This window comes from Poecilia formosa, unplaced genomic scaffold, assembly GCF_000485575.1.
Source record: "Poecilia formosa unplaced genomic scaffold, Poecilia_formosa-5.1.2 Scaffold111, whole genome shotgun sequence".
In the NCBI taxonomy this organism is placed as follows: domain Eukaryota; kingdom Metazoa; phylum Chordata; class Actinopteri; order Cyprinodontiformes; family Poeciliidae; genus Poecilia; species Poecilia formosa.
Window position 1 is genome coordinate 61,560 of NW_006800050.1, and position 17,393 is coordinate 78,952.

Below are 17,393 nucleotides of genomic sequence, written 5' to 3' on the forward strand. Positions count from 1 at the left end.
GTGGATGAATAGATTAATGGATGGATGGATGAATAGATTAAAGGATGGATAGATGGACAGATGAATAGATGGATGGATGGTTGAGGAACCACTCCTCCTCTCCTCCTCTGACCATCAGACTCTTCTTCTTCTGCTGCTGCTATGAGTATCACAGCTTCCTGCCCGTCTCTTCCTGCCTCTTCCTGATTGGCTGTTGGTCTAAAACTGTCTGAAGTTCAAACTTCAGCATAAACACAGCAGACAGATTTACAGCAGGAAAACGCTGCCGCCTTCATTTGTTCCCCTTCCTCTCTCTAACTGATGTTGGCAGGAGAACAAGAAACTAAGTTCTTGGTTTTTGGATAGTTTGATAAGCTTTCAGTTAAAAAAAAAACAAAACCAAAAAACAGGAGGAAACTACTGTGGCGCTTAAGAATTAAGCAGAATTAAATCTTTTTCCGCCCGGCAGCATGAGGTTAGGTACCTGAGCACAGAGAATACCCGGGCCATCTTCCCAATGGCACGAATCTTGTTGCGGATCACCTCCTTTCTGGCAGAAGCCGTGGCACCTAAAAAAGCAGAGGTCAGAGGTCACAAAAATGGTTCAGGGTTAAACAGCTTCAATGTTGATAACTAGAAGAAAATTTAAACCAAATCTTGTTTAAATTTTTCCTTCCCTTCCAAGAAGTCAAAGTGTCATTTTTCAATGTTTTTCTTCCTGTCTAATTGGGTTAACTATCGGACTGGAACTGATTTAAAATGAAATAAAAAATAAATAAAGGGCTAAAAACTTAAAATACACACATTCTAGGCACCAAAGTCTAATATTTTAGTTTTGAAACGTTTTTTTGTCAGGAGGGAATGACTTCACTACAAGGCTGATTTTCTTTTTCTTTCAGTGGATCTTATCTAAACCACACAGTCAAAATTAAACTTAAACTGATATATAATTAACCATTTCATGCATGAATTATGAGCCTTTGTGTCAGGATTTCTTTCCAATTTTTTTTATTTTCCTAAGGCATAAAGAAAGTAGGGAAAAATGTTCTTTTTTAATTTTCTTTTTTTTAGTTGATAGTGTATTTTATGATGCATTGGTGTCCACTTCAGTGGTCTGTGTGCATTTAAAACATAAAAATCCACAAGAAGCATAAGAAAATGGCTTTTAGACAGCTGTCCACTGCAGTGACCAGGATGCATGAAGGGGTTAAATATATAAATACGCCCCCACTCATATGAGCTGCAGCTCATCCATGTTTCTCTAGACATCAACAGGTTTCTGGCATAATTCTGTCGGCAAACTTGACCTCTTATTTAGTCAGAGTTTGAGCTTCAGGCTCGTTTCCGGTGAGAGTTGGACTCCGCCAAGGTTGCCCTTTGACCTCTGTTCATGGACATTTAAGTGTTAAAAGGATCTGTTTTGAACCACTAAGGATTGGGTCTCTACTGTTTTGTAGATGATGTGGTTTTGTTGGTTTCATCGCAATCTGAAATCATGACTGAGCTGGAAAATGGCAGCATCAATATGACTGGATGCGACGTATTTATTTATTATTTATTTATTCTTTCTTTTCCTGTGAATTTAGGCCCTAATATACATCTCTGGAAAAAACCCACTGCTTTGAAACCTGCTGGTTATTCCACCAAATATTGATTCCTGATCTCTTCCTGAGTTAAAACGTTAGTTTTGTTGTTTCTAAATTAATATAAACTTGTTTTCTTTGCATTATTTACTTCATTTTTTTGTTATATGGACCGTTTCTCATTTTCTGTAAATAAATACAAAATTTTTGCTTGGAATTTCAGAGACATGTTGTCAGTAGTTCATAGACTAAAAGAACAATGTTCATTTTACCAAACATAAACCTCTAAGGAGTAAAATCAGAGAAACTGGTGTCTAAATTTGGTAACACTTTATTTGAAGGGATGCATAAAACTGAAATGACACTGTAAACATGAATTAGTCTTTATGAATGTTTATGACTGCTGTCATTAAGTGTCATTTGTTAAATAATGACACTTTTAATGCAAAGTTGATTTAAAAGTTGCAATAAAAGTGCTAACTTTGCATAAAAAGTGTCATTATTTACCCACAAAATGCAAAGTTGGCAAGTTTTCTCGAGAGCTGAATATAATCACCAAATGATCAAAAGTCTGTAAAGAAAAAAGGATAATTTGTGTGCTGTGTAATCATTCCTTCATGGGAAATCAGTAACTGAAGGCAGCTCATGGAAGCCACGTGAAAATCCGACCAAAACCAGGCTGGTGCCGTCAGACAGCGGACAGATAACGAGCGTTTTGTCGGACTATTAGTTTTAACAATAAAAGCAACACATGAAAACCATAATGCTGTTATTTAAACTCCCAAAAACCAGATTATACACATCACAGCACCTGAGCGTTTCTCAGCACTGCCATGCCAACCGCGTCTCTCCTCTATGCTAGCGTTTATTCCCCAGACTCGGTGCAGCGGCGTGCATCCTCTGTGAAAACGCCTGGTTTGTGTCCAAACATGTCAGATTGGCATGTTTGGACGACCCCAGGCTCTGTGGATTTTTCCTGTTTTGTTTGGTTGAACAGCTTGAATCCTTCAGGGAGTCAGTTTTGGGAAATTAAACAAAGAAAGAATGATGGGAGTGGAGTAAAAATGAGAGAACTGATGAAGCTCTTTGTTGGTTTTCACCTTCGGCGTTTTGCTAGCTAAAAACTGGTTCGTAAGACTATTGCACTTCCACCACAGAGATTCAGGACAGATTGTTAGGAGAGTGATGTTAGTTCACAAACGGCAGGAGGCTCAGCCGATGCTGCGTACACACATGGACTCGACTAGCGTTTTGTACCTTTTTTGGGGGGATATATTAGCTGTCCTTCTCATGAAACAACCCCAGAAGAGAAGACAAAGAGAGAGGACAGAGATCAGTGGATGGCCGCAGAATGAAAGATGAGCGGAGGAGAGATGAGAAAAAGCACAACAAATGAAAGGGAAAAACTCTGCAAAACATGAAGAAACAAAGAGATTAGATGAGTAAAACCAAAGTAGTGACAATATTCCAGCATGAGAAGAGCAGTGAGAGAATGGAGTGAAGAAGGAAGGAATCACGGAAACGACAGCAGGGAGAAGATGACCAGAGATCACAGGGGGACTGGAAAGGCGGAGGTGAGCGAGAAAGGACAATAATTAAACACCTCGAAGGGCAACACTGACAACTGAAAACGAAAAAGAGTTGAAGTGGCTTTAAAAGTGAAGAAAAAGGCAAAGAAACGGAGTGAGAGGGTCTGAAATCCCTGAGGGAGTGAGTCGATGAAACCGAGGACGGCTAAAAACCGGTTCATGTGATCTGAAGTCTGAATAAACTGATATTATCTAAGAAAATTTACTTTAGTCAACTTGGATAAATATTATTATAAAAACTGTTACAATTGAAGCTCCAGATACAAAACAAATTTACAAAGCCATGCAAACGTATTCACACCCCTGGAACTTATTCACATTTTGTCACAAACATTTTTCTTGTATTTTATTATTATTATGTTTAAAGATTTTATTTCCAGTTAAGTATCTGAAAAGTGTGGCATGCATGTTTTGTGGTATGTCTCCGTCAGTTTTGAGCATCTAGAGAGAATCTGTGAACAGCCACTTTCATGCTTTGCCAGATTCTCGGCTGGACCAAATGTCTGGCCTTTGACTAGGCCATTCTAACACACGGTCACGCTTTTATCTAATGCAGTTTATTTTGCTGAATTTTCTGGAGCATAAGTCAGATCAGTCAAAAGAGCAGCTGCAGCAAAACTAGGAAAAAAAATGGTGACTTATAGTCCAGTATGTTTTGGGACATTATTTTAAAATCAAACTCTGCTTTAAGCCCTTACTAATGTTCTCCAACAGAAATGCTTTATTTATACAGAGTTTACGTTACCAATTATTTAAATTGCCAATCAAGTGATTTCTGAAGCAATTGATTATAATAGATTGTAGTTAGAGGTATCACAGTAAAGAAAACTGATTTTAAGCCTCATTTCATGTCCACTTCGCAACAATGTACTGCTTTGTATTAATTCATCACATAATTTAAATAAAATACATTAGATTTTCAGCTCTTTAACGTGACAAAAGGTGTAAAAGTTGGAGAAAGTGAAAATAATTTGCCGGAGGCTGTAAACTCATTCAACAAAGCAACATTTTTGATCCGCAAACTAAGAAATTTAAAAAATGCGACTTGTGTGAGAAACAGCCGAACGCCGAATCCCCGTGCAAAAACGAGGAGGAGGAGGAGGAAGACGGGGTGAGGTCATTTCCTGTTTGCCAATAAGGGTCAACGCAGGAAAACTGGAAAAAATGTGACTGGAGATAAACTGAACCTCCTCTGACGCGATGGCAAAAAACCTGCAGCAGCCGAGAACTGCTACACAACACTAGCAACTTTACATTCAAATAACTGCTTTTCATTTTGAAGCCAAAGGTTCTCTGGACCTAAACCTGAGGAGGAAGTTTAAGGTTTGAGACAACAGATGAGTGGCAGAATGTCTCCCTCTAGAGGAGCTGAAGTGAAACTGCAGCGGCACTCACCGTCCAGCTCTTCGTCAGTCGTCAGCTCGTCGTTGGAACAAATGCTCAACACGTTCACGAGCATCTCAGTCACTGAAGAAAAGAAGAACAAGAGGTTTTGATTACAGAGGAGAACAAACAGGGTCAAACCTATAACTGTTTATGTGATTGGATTCAGCAGGAGGAGAGTCAGATCCTGTATGCACAAACAAGCTGAAACACAAAGTATTTTTTATTAATTAACCCAAACATTCTCTTTAAATCGTTGCATATTTGCATTTAAAAGGAGACCTTACAGCTAGACTCAGGGAAAATCTACATTTTAGATTTTTGTGCAGAAAGATCAGATGCTTATTGGCCCACTGCTAAAAGCTCTATTGTATTAATTCAGTCCTGAAAAAGTAGTTTTCACACGACCAAGAATTTCCATTTCATTTGCCGTAAACAAAGTAACCTGGGAGGACAATACATGTATTTTTAAAAATGTTTCTTATTTAATTTATTACAGCTACCACAGGATATACAAACTAACAAAAGCATTGCCTTCTTGTTTATATGAATCCGTCAGGAACCTGAATAGGAAAATTAAATAAATCCCAACTGGATCCTGGCCCCTTGCTCTCTGCTGCTTTAGTAGTTCTTCTTCTATGGTTTTACAGCAGCCCCATTTCTGACGGGAAAATAACTTGGAATAGAGAAAGGAAATGAATATACATCTTCCATTTTGATGTTACATGACCCAGAATTTCTTCATTGTCAGTACAGAAGATGTTGCCTGATGAGACTGGCTACTCTGGTGAGGAATCCAGTTTAAGTGAAGCAAAGAAAGGCTGATAACTAAAAAAAAAAAGAAAAAAAAAGGCTTCAAAGATTTACAGAGTGAAGATTTTAATGTAGAAGAAAAACGTTTCAGTGTAATCATTTATTTGTGATTCTAAAGGCAGGTTAGGCCACCTGCTGGCAAATGTAGAGAACTGCATTTTGAATTTCTTCAGTGACTCAAAAATGATCGGTATTATCCACAGAAGGAGAAAAAGTGGATGTCAGATCACCATCACAGGATGAAACTAATGTCCTCCAAATGACATTCTGGACAAACAGTTCCACTTTAGTTTCATCAGATAACGGGACATATCTCCATTTGCAAACTGCAGTCTGTGTTTTGTTTTATGTTCGCTGTGCTCTCTGTTTCACCAGCTTCAGTCAAGGTCTTTTGTTCTGGGTCTGATTTGACAGAACCCGTCTCCTTCCTGGACAATGAAGTAGTTGGACATTTCCCAGGGTGAACCAGACTTGTGCAGCTGCATAATTCTCTTCCTGATATCTTGGCAATTAACTCAAATGTGTCAGCTGACCAACCAGAAGCCTCCAAAGCAGTGACATCACAACCTGGGCTTTTCCTCATCATTTAAGGAGACGGTAATCGAGCTGTATGTAAACTCTGGTTTTATTGTTCATCTAAAGAAGCGGCAGAAAGTTATTAATCAATCAGCTTTTTGCTTCATGCAAACTAGCATAGCCTTCGCCGCATTTGTTTAGGAAATTTAAATAAACTCCCTTTAACATGTTGCGACTGCGGCACTTGCCTTTCTCCCCGACAAACGGCAGAGACCAGGTGAAAACATCCATGAAGTTGGGCAGCCAGTAGGGATGAGGTGAGCAGTTGAACTGTCGGATGTTCATCACGTTGTTCTCGTACTTCAGCACAGCCGCTGTGGACGGAAACGACAAAAACCATCATGAAATCATCAGCAGAAATAGCATGAAACCAGACAAGGAATTAAAACGGTGCATTTTTCAGCTCATTAGTTCCTTTAAAGTTTTCCCAAGAGGCTCAATTAATTATTCTCAAGTTGTGAAGGATATTCAGCAGCTACAAGTCTTTATGTTTAATTAGAAAACAGTCAAAGCACCACAGACATTTATTTGGCAGACTAAGTGTCCAACTGCGAAGCATCCAAGTCCATCATTCAAAGGCGAGTCTGGGTGCAGCTGAAGATTTCTGTCAGTCAACCCCTGATAATGATATTAGAGTTGCATGACAGACTACCGCACAAAAATAGGAATAAATAAGTAAAAAGAATGAATAAAAACGCCAATCGGTTCACACCATCTTTGTCAATCTCTCACTTTGACAGCAGAAATAATGTAGGTGCAAAAATCACACTCTGGGGTGTGAAAAAATAAAGAGGTTAGAAAACAGTCCAAGAATCAGGATTACAGCAGTGAACGTGTCCGCTGCTTATTGTTTAACCTGCCTGACCCAGTAGGAGGGACTGCTGTCATCTAAAAAAACAAAAAAACGAATAACAAGCCAAGACTCAGTGGGTTTCACCAGATACCTTTTTACAGATTTTAAGTTATAACCATAATTTTAAAGTAAGATTAGTGTATAAAACTGTATCGAAAGCTTGAATCTATCTAGTCAGAAAGTGGACAAACAGTTGTTTGCACTGGATTGTCTTTATTTCAGGATATTGCAGTGAAGGCAGCTGTGCTTTGTGTTGGTTTATCACATAAAATCAGAATAAAATACATTATTTATGGTGGCAATATGACAAAAAGGCCAATTTTGTCACAATATTTTGTGGTACTATTGTGATAATGATAAAAATATCAATACAAAAAACTATTTATTACTATTACTTGTCCTTTAGGTAATAAATAGCTTTGCAGGGTGATAACTGGGTGGCACAGCATTCATAGTACCACAAATACAAACACTGTCCTTGAAAAATATTCATCTGAAAAAGCTTCTCACTTACAAAATTGTGCTTTAAATCACTAAAATGCAAACAGTCACAATTATAATTTTGAAATTATCGATATTTATTTATGCTTTTCTTGTAAATGCTGTGGAGAAAATAGCAAAAATGACTTTTCCAATCACGCCGTCATCTTTTTAAATTTTTTTAAAAATTTAACATCAATAACTGAAATGTATCATGACGATAAATCAAAATTCTTATCGCGATACAATGGAGAGGAATAAGACACATAAATAAGACACTAAACCTTTTCTACAAGTTAAAGTTTTCTTAAATGCGCATGAAATCTCAGTGTTGTGTTCACACCTATTATTTAAAACATCGAATGGGAGGGTTCTCACTTTGCTGTCATATTTTCCCCTCTAAACTATAAGAAAACAAGGCAATTACTTCCATATTTAACACTGAGAAGCGTTAAAAACAACTGCTTCTCCTGTCAACACGATTAAAAAGAATCCACACCGCGACTTTAAATTATTCAAGATGTTGCATTAATCATGCAACAGGATGGACTCGCGTGGGTGTGGTGCAACTTGAAGGTCACAACAAGGGTGTGTCACGCAAAGCTTCAGAACATTTCTCACTAGCTGGTTGTTTTCCCTAAACAAGCCAGGATTTTATTTGTTTCAAATGATAAGCGCTTGGCGTACGCGAGGCGCAGACACGAGAGCTGCCAAACATAAATATATCTGGTCTGTATATAGAAGCTCCGGCTTCTCCAGCGCACAAGGCCAGACTGGGGAAAGCCGACACCGTGTGGCCAGGTCACCGTGAGGGGACTTTCCTGCTTCGGCTTGGTTTTAGAAGCAAACAACAAGACGAAACGCGGAGCTACAAAGCCGCGCAAAACTCCTGAGTCATCCCTCCTGTCTTTAAGCTTCCAACCAGACGGGCTCCGTTGTAGCTTGTAGCCCTCCAGGTTTTTCTCCAGCCTTCTTTGTGCCTGGTCGGTTTCAGAAAGATGTTTGCTGTGGAAACGACTAAGATTTGATCAGACGTACACAAAAAGGTCGTAAACTTAGCAACCCGGAACAACTGGAACCAACATTTTTAGTTTTATGCCTCACTAATCCAGAACAAACTGGAGATCCAGAGAAAACCCAATTGGTTTATAAATTATTGACTACTTATTCTTATTCCTACTTAACATGGAACCAATATTTAGTTTTACCTGTTTGTCTTTCTTTTGGTTTTGTTTGCATTTCCTTCTAATTTGTGTAAAGCACTTTGAGCTGTCTTGCTGCTGAAAATGTGCTATATAAATAAAATTATGTTACCTAAACTCCAATGATAAATACAGAGTGTCGTGTTGACATAGCAGACTTGGCAAAAAAAACTAACCTCAGACATTACACAGATGTACTTAGTTCCTATTTATTTATCTGGATCTTTAAATTAAACCAAAGACAACACAGTTTGATTGATAGAGATATTATTTTGGTTCCATCAAATTTATCTTGAGATGCAGTTTTCATAGTTTTACAGGTTCAATGCGTCTTTCATCAATCTGTTGTCTTCTGCTTGTGGAAGTAACAGGTCCAGGTGGAAAAACCCACATACCCCGTTCTCCAACTAAACTCTCTCGCTTGTTCTGCAGACGTCTCAAAGGAGAGATCCGTCCATAAAGGATGGACGGACTCTTTGTAACTTGGGTTCAATCCAGCCATCTTACGAAGGAAACTGATTTTACATAAGGACATGGCGATCCTTAGTGCCTAAACAAAAGGTCAAAGGACTTCTTTCTTCTCTTGTTTTGCCCTGTGATGAACCGGTGCCTTTTGTCCGATGACTACTAAAAAAAGTAAGCACCAAAAGTAAGCACCAACCACCACTGTATGGATAAGCAGGTACACACTGTCTTAAGTCTAAAGCAAAACTTGGAAAACCTTCTGAAGCTTGGAGAAATATCAAAAAGTCAACCTCTAAAAAAAATAAGAACAATGTCTGATTCCTGAGGAACAGAAAGAGAAATTAAGATTGGTTCAAAACTATTTTATTATCTCAGGTGCATCACAAATCAGGACAGACCACTATGGGGTTTGTGTGATTGTGTTTAGACGCCACAATCAGAGCATTACAGCGGTGACTTCTTTCTCTTCAAGCACAAACCTAAATCTCTATCAGAAACACCAACAGGATCCGTCGTAAAGTTGACGTGCGTCCCTCTGCCGGAGCTCTGGGTAGGCGGTGAAGGCAGCTGCACACGTGGGCAGACATTGCATAAACATCACTTGCCGCATAAACATCGACTTGACTGAATGTTGCCGTCGAAGTCCAGATGGAGGAAAACAAGGAAGGTCAGTTCCCCCTGCTGTCGGCCATTCGAAGGAACAAAGGATTCTGTTCAGGAGCTTCATTTATTATCAGAAAACGATTCCTTTCCTCTTTCCAGAACAGCTTTGTTGATCTCTGTAATTCCACATTTCAGCCACTAGAGGTCTCTCCTGCTCCGGCAGCGGATTCAGGCTCAGACTGAGGCTCAAACCCGCTACAAGCTCAGAGAGAGGGGAGATCGTAAGGCGACACCCGCTTATCAATTATTCAACAGGGAGTGCCTCCAGCCGGTTTCCCTGGTAACGAGGACTGTTAAATCTGTTTGGGTACCATAGGGAGATTCCCACTGTCTTTCCCCAGCACTAAATGCTGCCTGCATATCTGTCTGCATTGCCTGCAGTGTAAAGTTTCACTTGGTTAGTATTCAAAGGCGGCCATCCAGGCCTTCTGGGTTCGTTACGTTCAGATCTCGGCTCACAGAAGCGGAGAAATACGTGGATGGGAGGGACTTACTGCACCTCTCATCGCTCGTTTGCACTGGATTTGAACAGAGTCGAGCCTTTGGATGGTTTCTTTTTCAAATCGTGCCGTACAAGCAGCGCCTCTCGAATGTTTTCACACCCCTTTATTCATTTACTCACATGTTATCCCATTAAATTCACAAACTGGAATGTAATTTACTGGAATTTCACATTATAACCAACAGAGTATGTATAATTTTCCTGAAAATGTTGAAATAATTTATCATCTGTCTTATTTGGGTGAATAGTATTAGCACCTGTTGCTACAATTGTAGCTGCAGGTTTTTCAGTGCAGTAGTCCTCAGGGATCGCTGTTCAAATGACTGTCTGATCTCCTCTGCATGCCATCGAGGGATGCGGTAGCCTGTTAATCACCTAGGAAACACCTGAAACATGCAGGACTTGGTTCCTGAGGACCAGGGTTGGAATTGAAACCAATGTTTTAGAGGGTTTGTCTCTATCTGACACCAATTTGATAGTCTTGACACTAAGAGCCATCTTATCTCCTAAGACGGCTCTAAAGATAATCTTAGGAGATGTTCCTGCAGTGTGTCGTGTGCCATGAATGATCCAGTCTGCTTGGAAGAACATCAGGACCGCTCCGATCTCAAATTATGCCCCGTTCAATGTTCATGCAGTCAATCAGAAAGCGAGATGGCATCAGAAAATCCGGTGGATTTTGGAGACTTCCATTTTGTTTTTGTTTTAAATAGTCCACAATCAATCAATCAAATTTTATTTGTATAGAACATTTCAGCAGCAAGGCATTTCAAAGTGCTTTACATAATTAAAATAAAAACAGCATGTAAGAAAGAGAAAGAGATTTAAAAAACATAATTAAAATGTAGAAAGAGAAATAAAAAGCTGTAGAACTTTAGTTGAAACGCCGTCAACTGGGACTCCAACCCTTTGGAGTCCCAAAGTGTTGGGACTCCACAAACTATCGCAATTGGTTCTTCCTCGTCGGCCATGTTTGTTTAATCTCAAGATGTTTTGTGAGATTTCCCATCTGACATCTGGATGTTGGTGAGTGAAATCAGTTTGTGTAAGAGCGACTATGAACCCATGAGTTTTCAAGTCTTGCTGCAGATCTTACATCACTAGCAGGACTTTAGAGAACTCGACTCCAAACTAAAGAGGTTATTCAAAATCTGTAAAAACTGAATGGACGTCAATGTTTTTGTAAACCACTGCATGTTTCTTTTAATTTTTTAGTTAATTTCAAAGGATGTAAGTATTAAAATTAGCAACCAGGACACCGAATCACTGCAGTAACTAAATGTTGATGCAGAAGATTGCAACAATATAAAAGCAACTCCCAACTCAAGTGTTGATCCCACTAATGAATGCATCCAACGAGATAGAAACCAGAATTTAAATTGATTTATTTAATACTTGTCTAACTGGTGATGTATTGGTGCAAATCCAGCATCTTTTGCTCATTAGTCTTGGTGGACTGAACGTAAAAAGTTTTGTTTACAGCAAACCGAAAGAGACGCCCAGATCGGGCTGGAGCGTTAACAGATGGACGGGCATCTACAGGCAGGGGATATTCTTCTTCTCTTCCTGGCACTTCGATGTGAGAGGGGAGGGATGAATTCCCCGCAGCATTCCTGCAGCCTCGTCGCCTCGAGCTTCCGGCCTGCTCTGTATTCCAGTGGCGGGAGCCGGAGGCCGATCATCCCGTTCTGTTTCGCCGCACGCAGCGAGGAAATGGAAGCATAAACCCGATACCTGTCGTCTCCGCGCTGGCATCCTTTCACTTTTTTTCCCCCTTCATGTAAATTTCCACTCCATCAACCCCGTTGCTATCTCTTTACTAAACATGAAAGGAATCCAAGAGGCATTGTTGGTTTCCTTCAACCTGCCGACCTTTCTCCTCCTACACTGCACAGCCTTCGGGACTCAAACTGAGAAGGAAGAAACTGTTAAAACTGTCACATCTCTGAATCTGTTTTTTCCCATTTAAAACAGAATCTTACAAGGCTCTGCCTGACCGAGTGGGCCGCTGACGGACAGCCGGTCAACACCTAAACACTCCACAGATTCATTTAAAGGCTCCACGATTCAGGGAGAAGAAGCAACAGGTGGCTTCTTCAGAGAGTCGCATCCTTCTGATCATTCACTCGTCTGATTATTCTGCCTCAGCTACAACTTCCATTTACTCCTGCTTCCCCCACTTTGAGCGGAGGCGGATTTTTTTCGCTACATTATTTTCCTCCCACGTGGAGACGTCTCATTGGTCGATTCCTCATCCCCCCCGGCCGACACAGGATTGATGGGAGCTGCTGATGCCTCCCTCCTTTGCCGTTAAGATTTATGCGCCCACTCGGCTGGCCATCAATCACAGGGGCGTAGCTGGGTGGACGAAGCGGAGAGCGCTGCGATTCATGACGCCGGTTTGGGTTCTACCGATGAAGACCACCTACATGCCTGACTGGAGGAGCATCAGCAGGAATGGCAACTGTGTATTTGTTAACTGAGGGGGAATACGTGAGAACTTAGGTGGCTAATGCTTGGAAATCTACTTTCAGATCTCCCGCATAAACTGTATCTCACAAATATCGAATAATCTACATATTTCATTGGGATTAAATGAGATAGACCAACACAAAGTTGTGCATAATTGCAAGAAAATGACAAAAGCTTTCAAATTAAATAAAAAAACAAAAAACAACTAAAAAACATGGTGTGCATTTGCACTTACCCTCTCTTCACCCCAATACGCTTAAATAAAATCGAGTGCAAGTAGTTTATCTATCCAGTTAGCATGTTCTTGTTAGCACGTTCTTGGCTCTACACGACTCAGGGTTTCTTCAGGTTTTGCCAACTAAGACTTTTTAAGACCTTTTTATAGAACCAATATGAATGAAGTTTAAGATGTATATCCCCACAGAAACATACAAACTTTTTCCAACCAACTGAACAAGATAAACTAGCAGTCAATAACATGAAAGATAACATGACAGACACAAGAAAGCTAGCTAGCTAACGTAGCAGGGTACAGTAGTTACCAATACCCTCAACCAGTGCGACTCAAACTTCTGCCGGACAAAAAAGTCCTCAAGAAAAATAACATCCATTATACAGAGATATTAAGTTGTTCTGTCAAGAAATTTAAGACCAACTTACTTTTTAAAATTGATTTAAGGCATTTTAAGGCCTTAATATTAGACACAAACTTAAGATTTGCAACCCTTCGATTTGTGATTTAAAAATCCTTTTTTTTTGTTATTTTAAATGCATTAATGGTCTTGTTGCTTTGTACGTCTCTGACTTGCTTCAGTTTTATGTTTCACCAAATGCCCTAAGATCAGCCGACTTTTTTTGTTGGTTGGACCTAAACCTACACTGAAGCTCAGAGGAGATCAGACCTCTTCAGTCGTGGCTTTAAAACAACGGAACAAGATGCCATTAAATATTAGACAGGCTTCTTCTCTTGTGGTTTTTAAATCTCTCTTAAAAACACTCATTTTCAGTGGCTTTTGACACAGTGCGAGAGTGTTTCTCACACACTAATTGTCTTTGTAGTACGTTTTGTTCTGCTTTTATTGTTTTTCATTCCATTTAGTTATAATTCCTGTCTTGGTTTGACCCGTTTTAGTGCTGCTCTTTGGATGAACACAGTTTTTTTTAAATATGCTTTATAAATAAAGTGCATCTGGATACACGATTTGTGTTGTTTCTCAATTAAGTGCCACCTCACTGTAGGTGGGGTCGTCATAGAAAGCCGACCTGAACGGCAACGTGAAGTGATTTAGAGGCGTCAGGCTGTCATCTTAGTGTCAATAGGTAACGTTTTATCAGTGACAAAAAAAAAAAAATATATCACATGAGGCAGGGCCGAATTTAGAAGATTAAAGGGCCTGGGCTGGAGCCAGTTTGGTGCCTTGTCTAAGAAAATAAATGATTTACTTATGCAAATTACAGAAAATTATTAGGTAGGCTTACACATTTGCAGGTATGAATGAATCGATGGAAAATCAGTTTAAAATGCTCCATTTTGTTTCCAAAAAAGGATAATTTTCAAATATTTGAGTGTGGTGTACATTAATAAAATTGCAACAGAAAAATCCATTTTTTGGGCCCCACCCTCAAAAAGCCTCTGTAAGCTCTAAAGTCTGGGCCAACATGCGGGGTACCCAAAGGTTTAATCCTGGACTCTTCGTATTTAATATCTACATGTTCCTGCTAGCTCAGATTATTACAAATAAGATTAGCCATCATAGCTACACAGATGATATATAATACTGTCGCCAAATGGCACTGAACCCCTTTAAGCTCTAAGTAGATGCACAAAACAAATCAATAACTTTCTCCAGCTGATGAGAACCAAAACTGAACTTATCAACTTTGAACCTAAAAAGGGAACGATCAAGAGTCAGCTTCAATTATTACAGTTAGAAACTAATGATCAGTGCGGTGATAGATTCAGACCTGAACCTTCAGAAACACATAAGAGACAATTACAAAGTTGGCCTTCTATCACTTGATGGACATTTCCAGGTGAAAGATAAAAAAAACCAATAGTGAAGCATGTTTAAGCAATAAATGTTAGAAAAGGCAGAAAACCTGCACTTACTAACAGATTAAAACAACACGTTAGCTGTTGCAGCTCCTGCTTACTTGGTGAAAATATGACAAACAATGAGCTAGCAGAGAGAGAAAAACATATCAAAATGATCAAGTCAGGCAAACAGACAGATGAAACAAATAATTACATTGGTAACAACAGGAAGCCAAAAACTAGTCATTATGATCCAGGCAAAAAGAAAGTTTTGACAGGCATCAGAAGATAAGAAAAATAGGTAACATTTGCTTTTCAAAAGTAAGCAGTGAGAACCAAACACAAACAGCAACCCCATCTGATAATCACTGCAGTCCAGTTGGCAGCCAAAATGAGATATTTTAACTTCTCCAAACGGTGCTCAAAGGATGCAAAGGATTTTTCCAAGTGGTTAGCTAGCCAAAACTACAACCAATACAAGCCTGTCACAAGTGTGTTTGTTTGTATTGTGTTGACTGAGAGCCATAGGAAGATTAGTTGGGACGGAACAAAAAGGTTCCCTAAGAATAAACAACGACCCTGACAGCTGCGCTATTTCTGTCTTTATGGCACTGCGAAGGAGGCAACATGTGGGGGAAAAAATAAATAGAAAAACAAAATGGACAGAAGGCAATACAAACTCACATTAAAGACTGCACACCTGCAAAACAGGGCAGGAGAAAAGAAAGGGGAAAACATAGGAAGGAAAATCCCCGGCGGCTCCTGTGTGTTGGGTCCTCGCAGCAGCCACACTGCAGCCTTATGGCATTTCATCACAAGATGGATTGCGAAACTGCATGCACCAGCCCCATCACTCTTTCCTTCCCATTTCTATTTCCTGTGCTTGGCCCAACGCCGCATCCATCCCATAGTCCACCCCACCCTCTATCCGCCCCCGTCCAGCAAGAGCAGATACTGTCTGTTCTGGAGGGCGCTTGGGAGGGGGCCGGTGCAGCACAAATCCAACCCAGTTTGGTGCTGGAGGCAGAAGCACAGCTTAAAGGCACCAGAATGTGCAACGGGAACAAAGCTACTTTTTAACACAATCATAATGTGGGCGATGGGTATGATTAAGCCTCTTCACAATAAGCAATAAATCAATTAATCTCATGACAAATTGAAATGAGAGTGATCATTTCCATCTGGATAACAATAAAATAAAGAGATGATTCCCTTTAACGTTGTTGGAAAACCGACATTTTAGTAAGTAATTAGCTTGCACTACCTTCCTCTTTAGCCTGTTTTCCCGGTCTAAGCTGAATAATTAATATTTTTTTAAATACAATTTTGGTTATAGAGACTTCCTAATCTGTTTTAATTATCTTTGTTTTTGTGTTTTGTTTATTTATTTTGGATATTTAAAATGTTTTCCAGTGTTAAATGTTCTTTAGAAATTTGTTTATTGTTTTATCTTTAAGAGGGTATACTTGCAGTAATATGCCAAAATCATTGTGATGCTAGTTGAAAATAGTCTCAAAATGACAATAATATCGTTTATCGCTATAATTTCTGGGACAATTTATCGTCCAGAGAAATTTATTATCGTGACATGATACGATTTATTTTCAGTAAGATCCCAAAGAGTCTGAATATAATGCTCGGAATGTTAAAAAGTACTAGATATAAACAAAAATCAAATATGTAACTCAAGACTTTGGATTGTTTAAAACTGAAAAACAACAATTAATTAAAAAAAATTAAGTGAATCAATTCCACAAACTCCTTAAATGAAGCAAGTGTTTTATTAGGGAATATGGGACAAGCAGCTACAGCTGAAAGGCTGTCAAATTATGTCAAATACTGAAGATTAGCTTAATCTTAACCTTGTAGCAACTAGCTAAAAACATAAATAGCTATTTTCAACAAACTAAATCTATTAACACAAACGCTTCTTTAATATTTCACAAATATCCCCCATTCCTTTATGAAGCTTTTAAAACGTTAGTAATGAGACAACATGAGAAGCAATTATAGGCAGATGGCCATGTAATATATTCTGATGTATAATTTTAGTCCAAAACAAGCCAAATCAGCTATTATGCAAAACTATTTTCAAGGGACGTTCTTGGACAAGCAAGTCCTATTTTGGTTCTGAAGCTTCAAAGCCTTCAAAGTGACAGCGTCGCTCAACCTACCTTTGTTGTTGTAGACGTCTAGATAGTTTGGAGCTGAGAAGATGGTGATAAGGGACGGGAAGCCAGTGGTCTGACTCTTTCTGTACATGCGGTATCTGGGGAAACATCCAAAAGAGAGGCATTTAGTTTATCTCAGAACTACCAGGCCGCCGTGATGTGATCGGCGGTGACATTTTTATGGCCCTTTTGTTTGCACACGTTGGGTGTGTGTTTGTCTGGAGCTGATGTCTGTGGACACCTCGGTACCTCCCCTCCCCCCCAGAGGAGGGCAAATCCCAGCGCTAGGACTGAAGCGAGGTGGCAGTAACTGAATCTAGCTGTAAAGTTCAGACTTTCTCGATAAAGCCGCAAATGTCTGAGTGCGACTACGGCTTACGACGTCTCGCGTGCTGCAGCTGAGGGTAAACGGCCCCGTGTGAGTTTCTTGTTGGACATAAGTGATGCGGAGTGGTGCAATTAGACGTGCGGTCGGATTCGTATCCGAGATGTGGCGAGGAGTCCCGTGTGGCCGCACGGTGGGAGTGCAACGGTAAACAACTTTGTGTCGAGTCTCCCCACCTTCCTCAGATGGAAAAAAAATAAATAAAAATTCAGCTAAACACATCCAGTAACCTGTTTCTTTTC

The 17,393-nt window shown here is 39.7% G+C and overlaps 1 protein-coding gene across 3 annotated transcripts in view; it reads right to left on the minus strand.

Moving 5' to 3' along the window:
• The window catches only part of LOC103143385 (serine/threonine-protein phosphatase 2B catalytic subunit alpha isoform), a 101,918-nt gene that overhangs the window by 10,273 nt on the left and 74,252 nt on the right, over window positions 1-17,393 (minus strand). For all 3 annotated transcript variants that reach the window (XM_007559902.2, XM_007559901.2, XM_016675224.1), the window contains exons 8-11: window positions 16,770-16,864; window positions 6,112-6,237; window positions 4,547-4,618; window positions 464-548 (exon numbers count right to left, since the gene is read on the minus strand). In XM_007559902.2, the coding sequence (XP_007559964.1) occupies window positions 464-548; window positions 4,547-4,618; window positions 6,112-6,237; window positions 16,770-16,864 (378 nt within the window). The remainder of the gene's footprint in view (window positions 1-463; window positions 549-4,546; window positions 4,619-6,111; window positions 6,238-16,769; window positions 16,865-17,393) is intronic.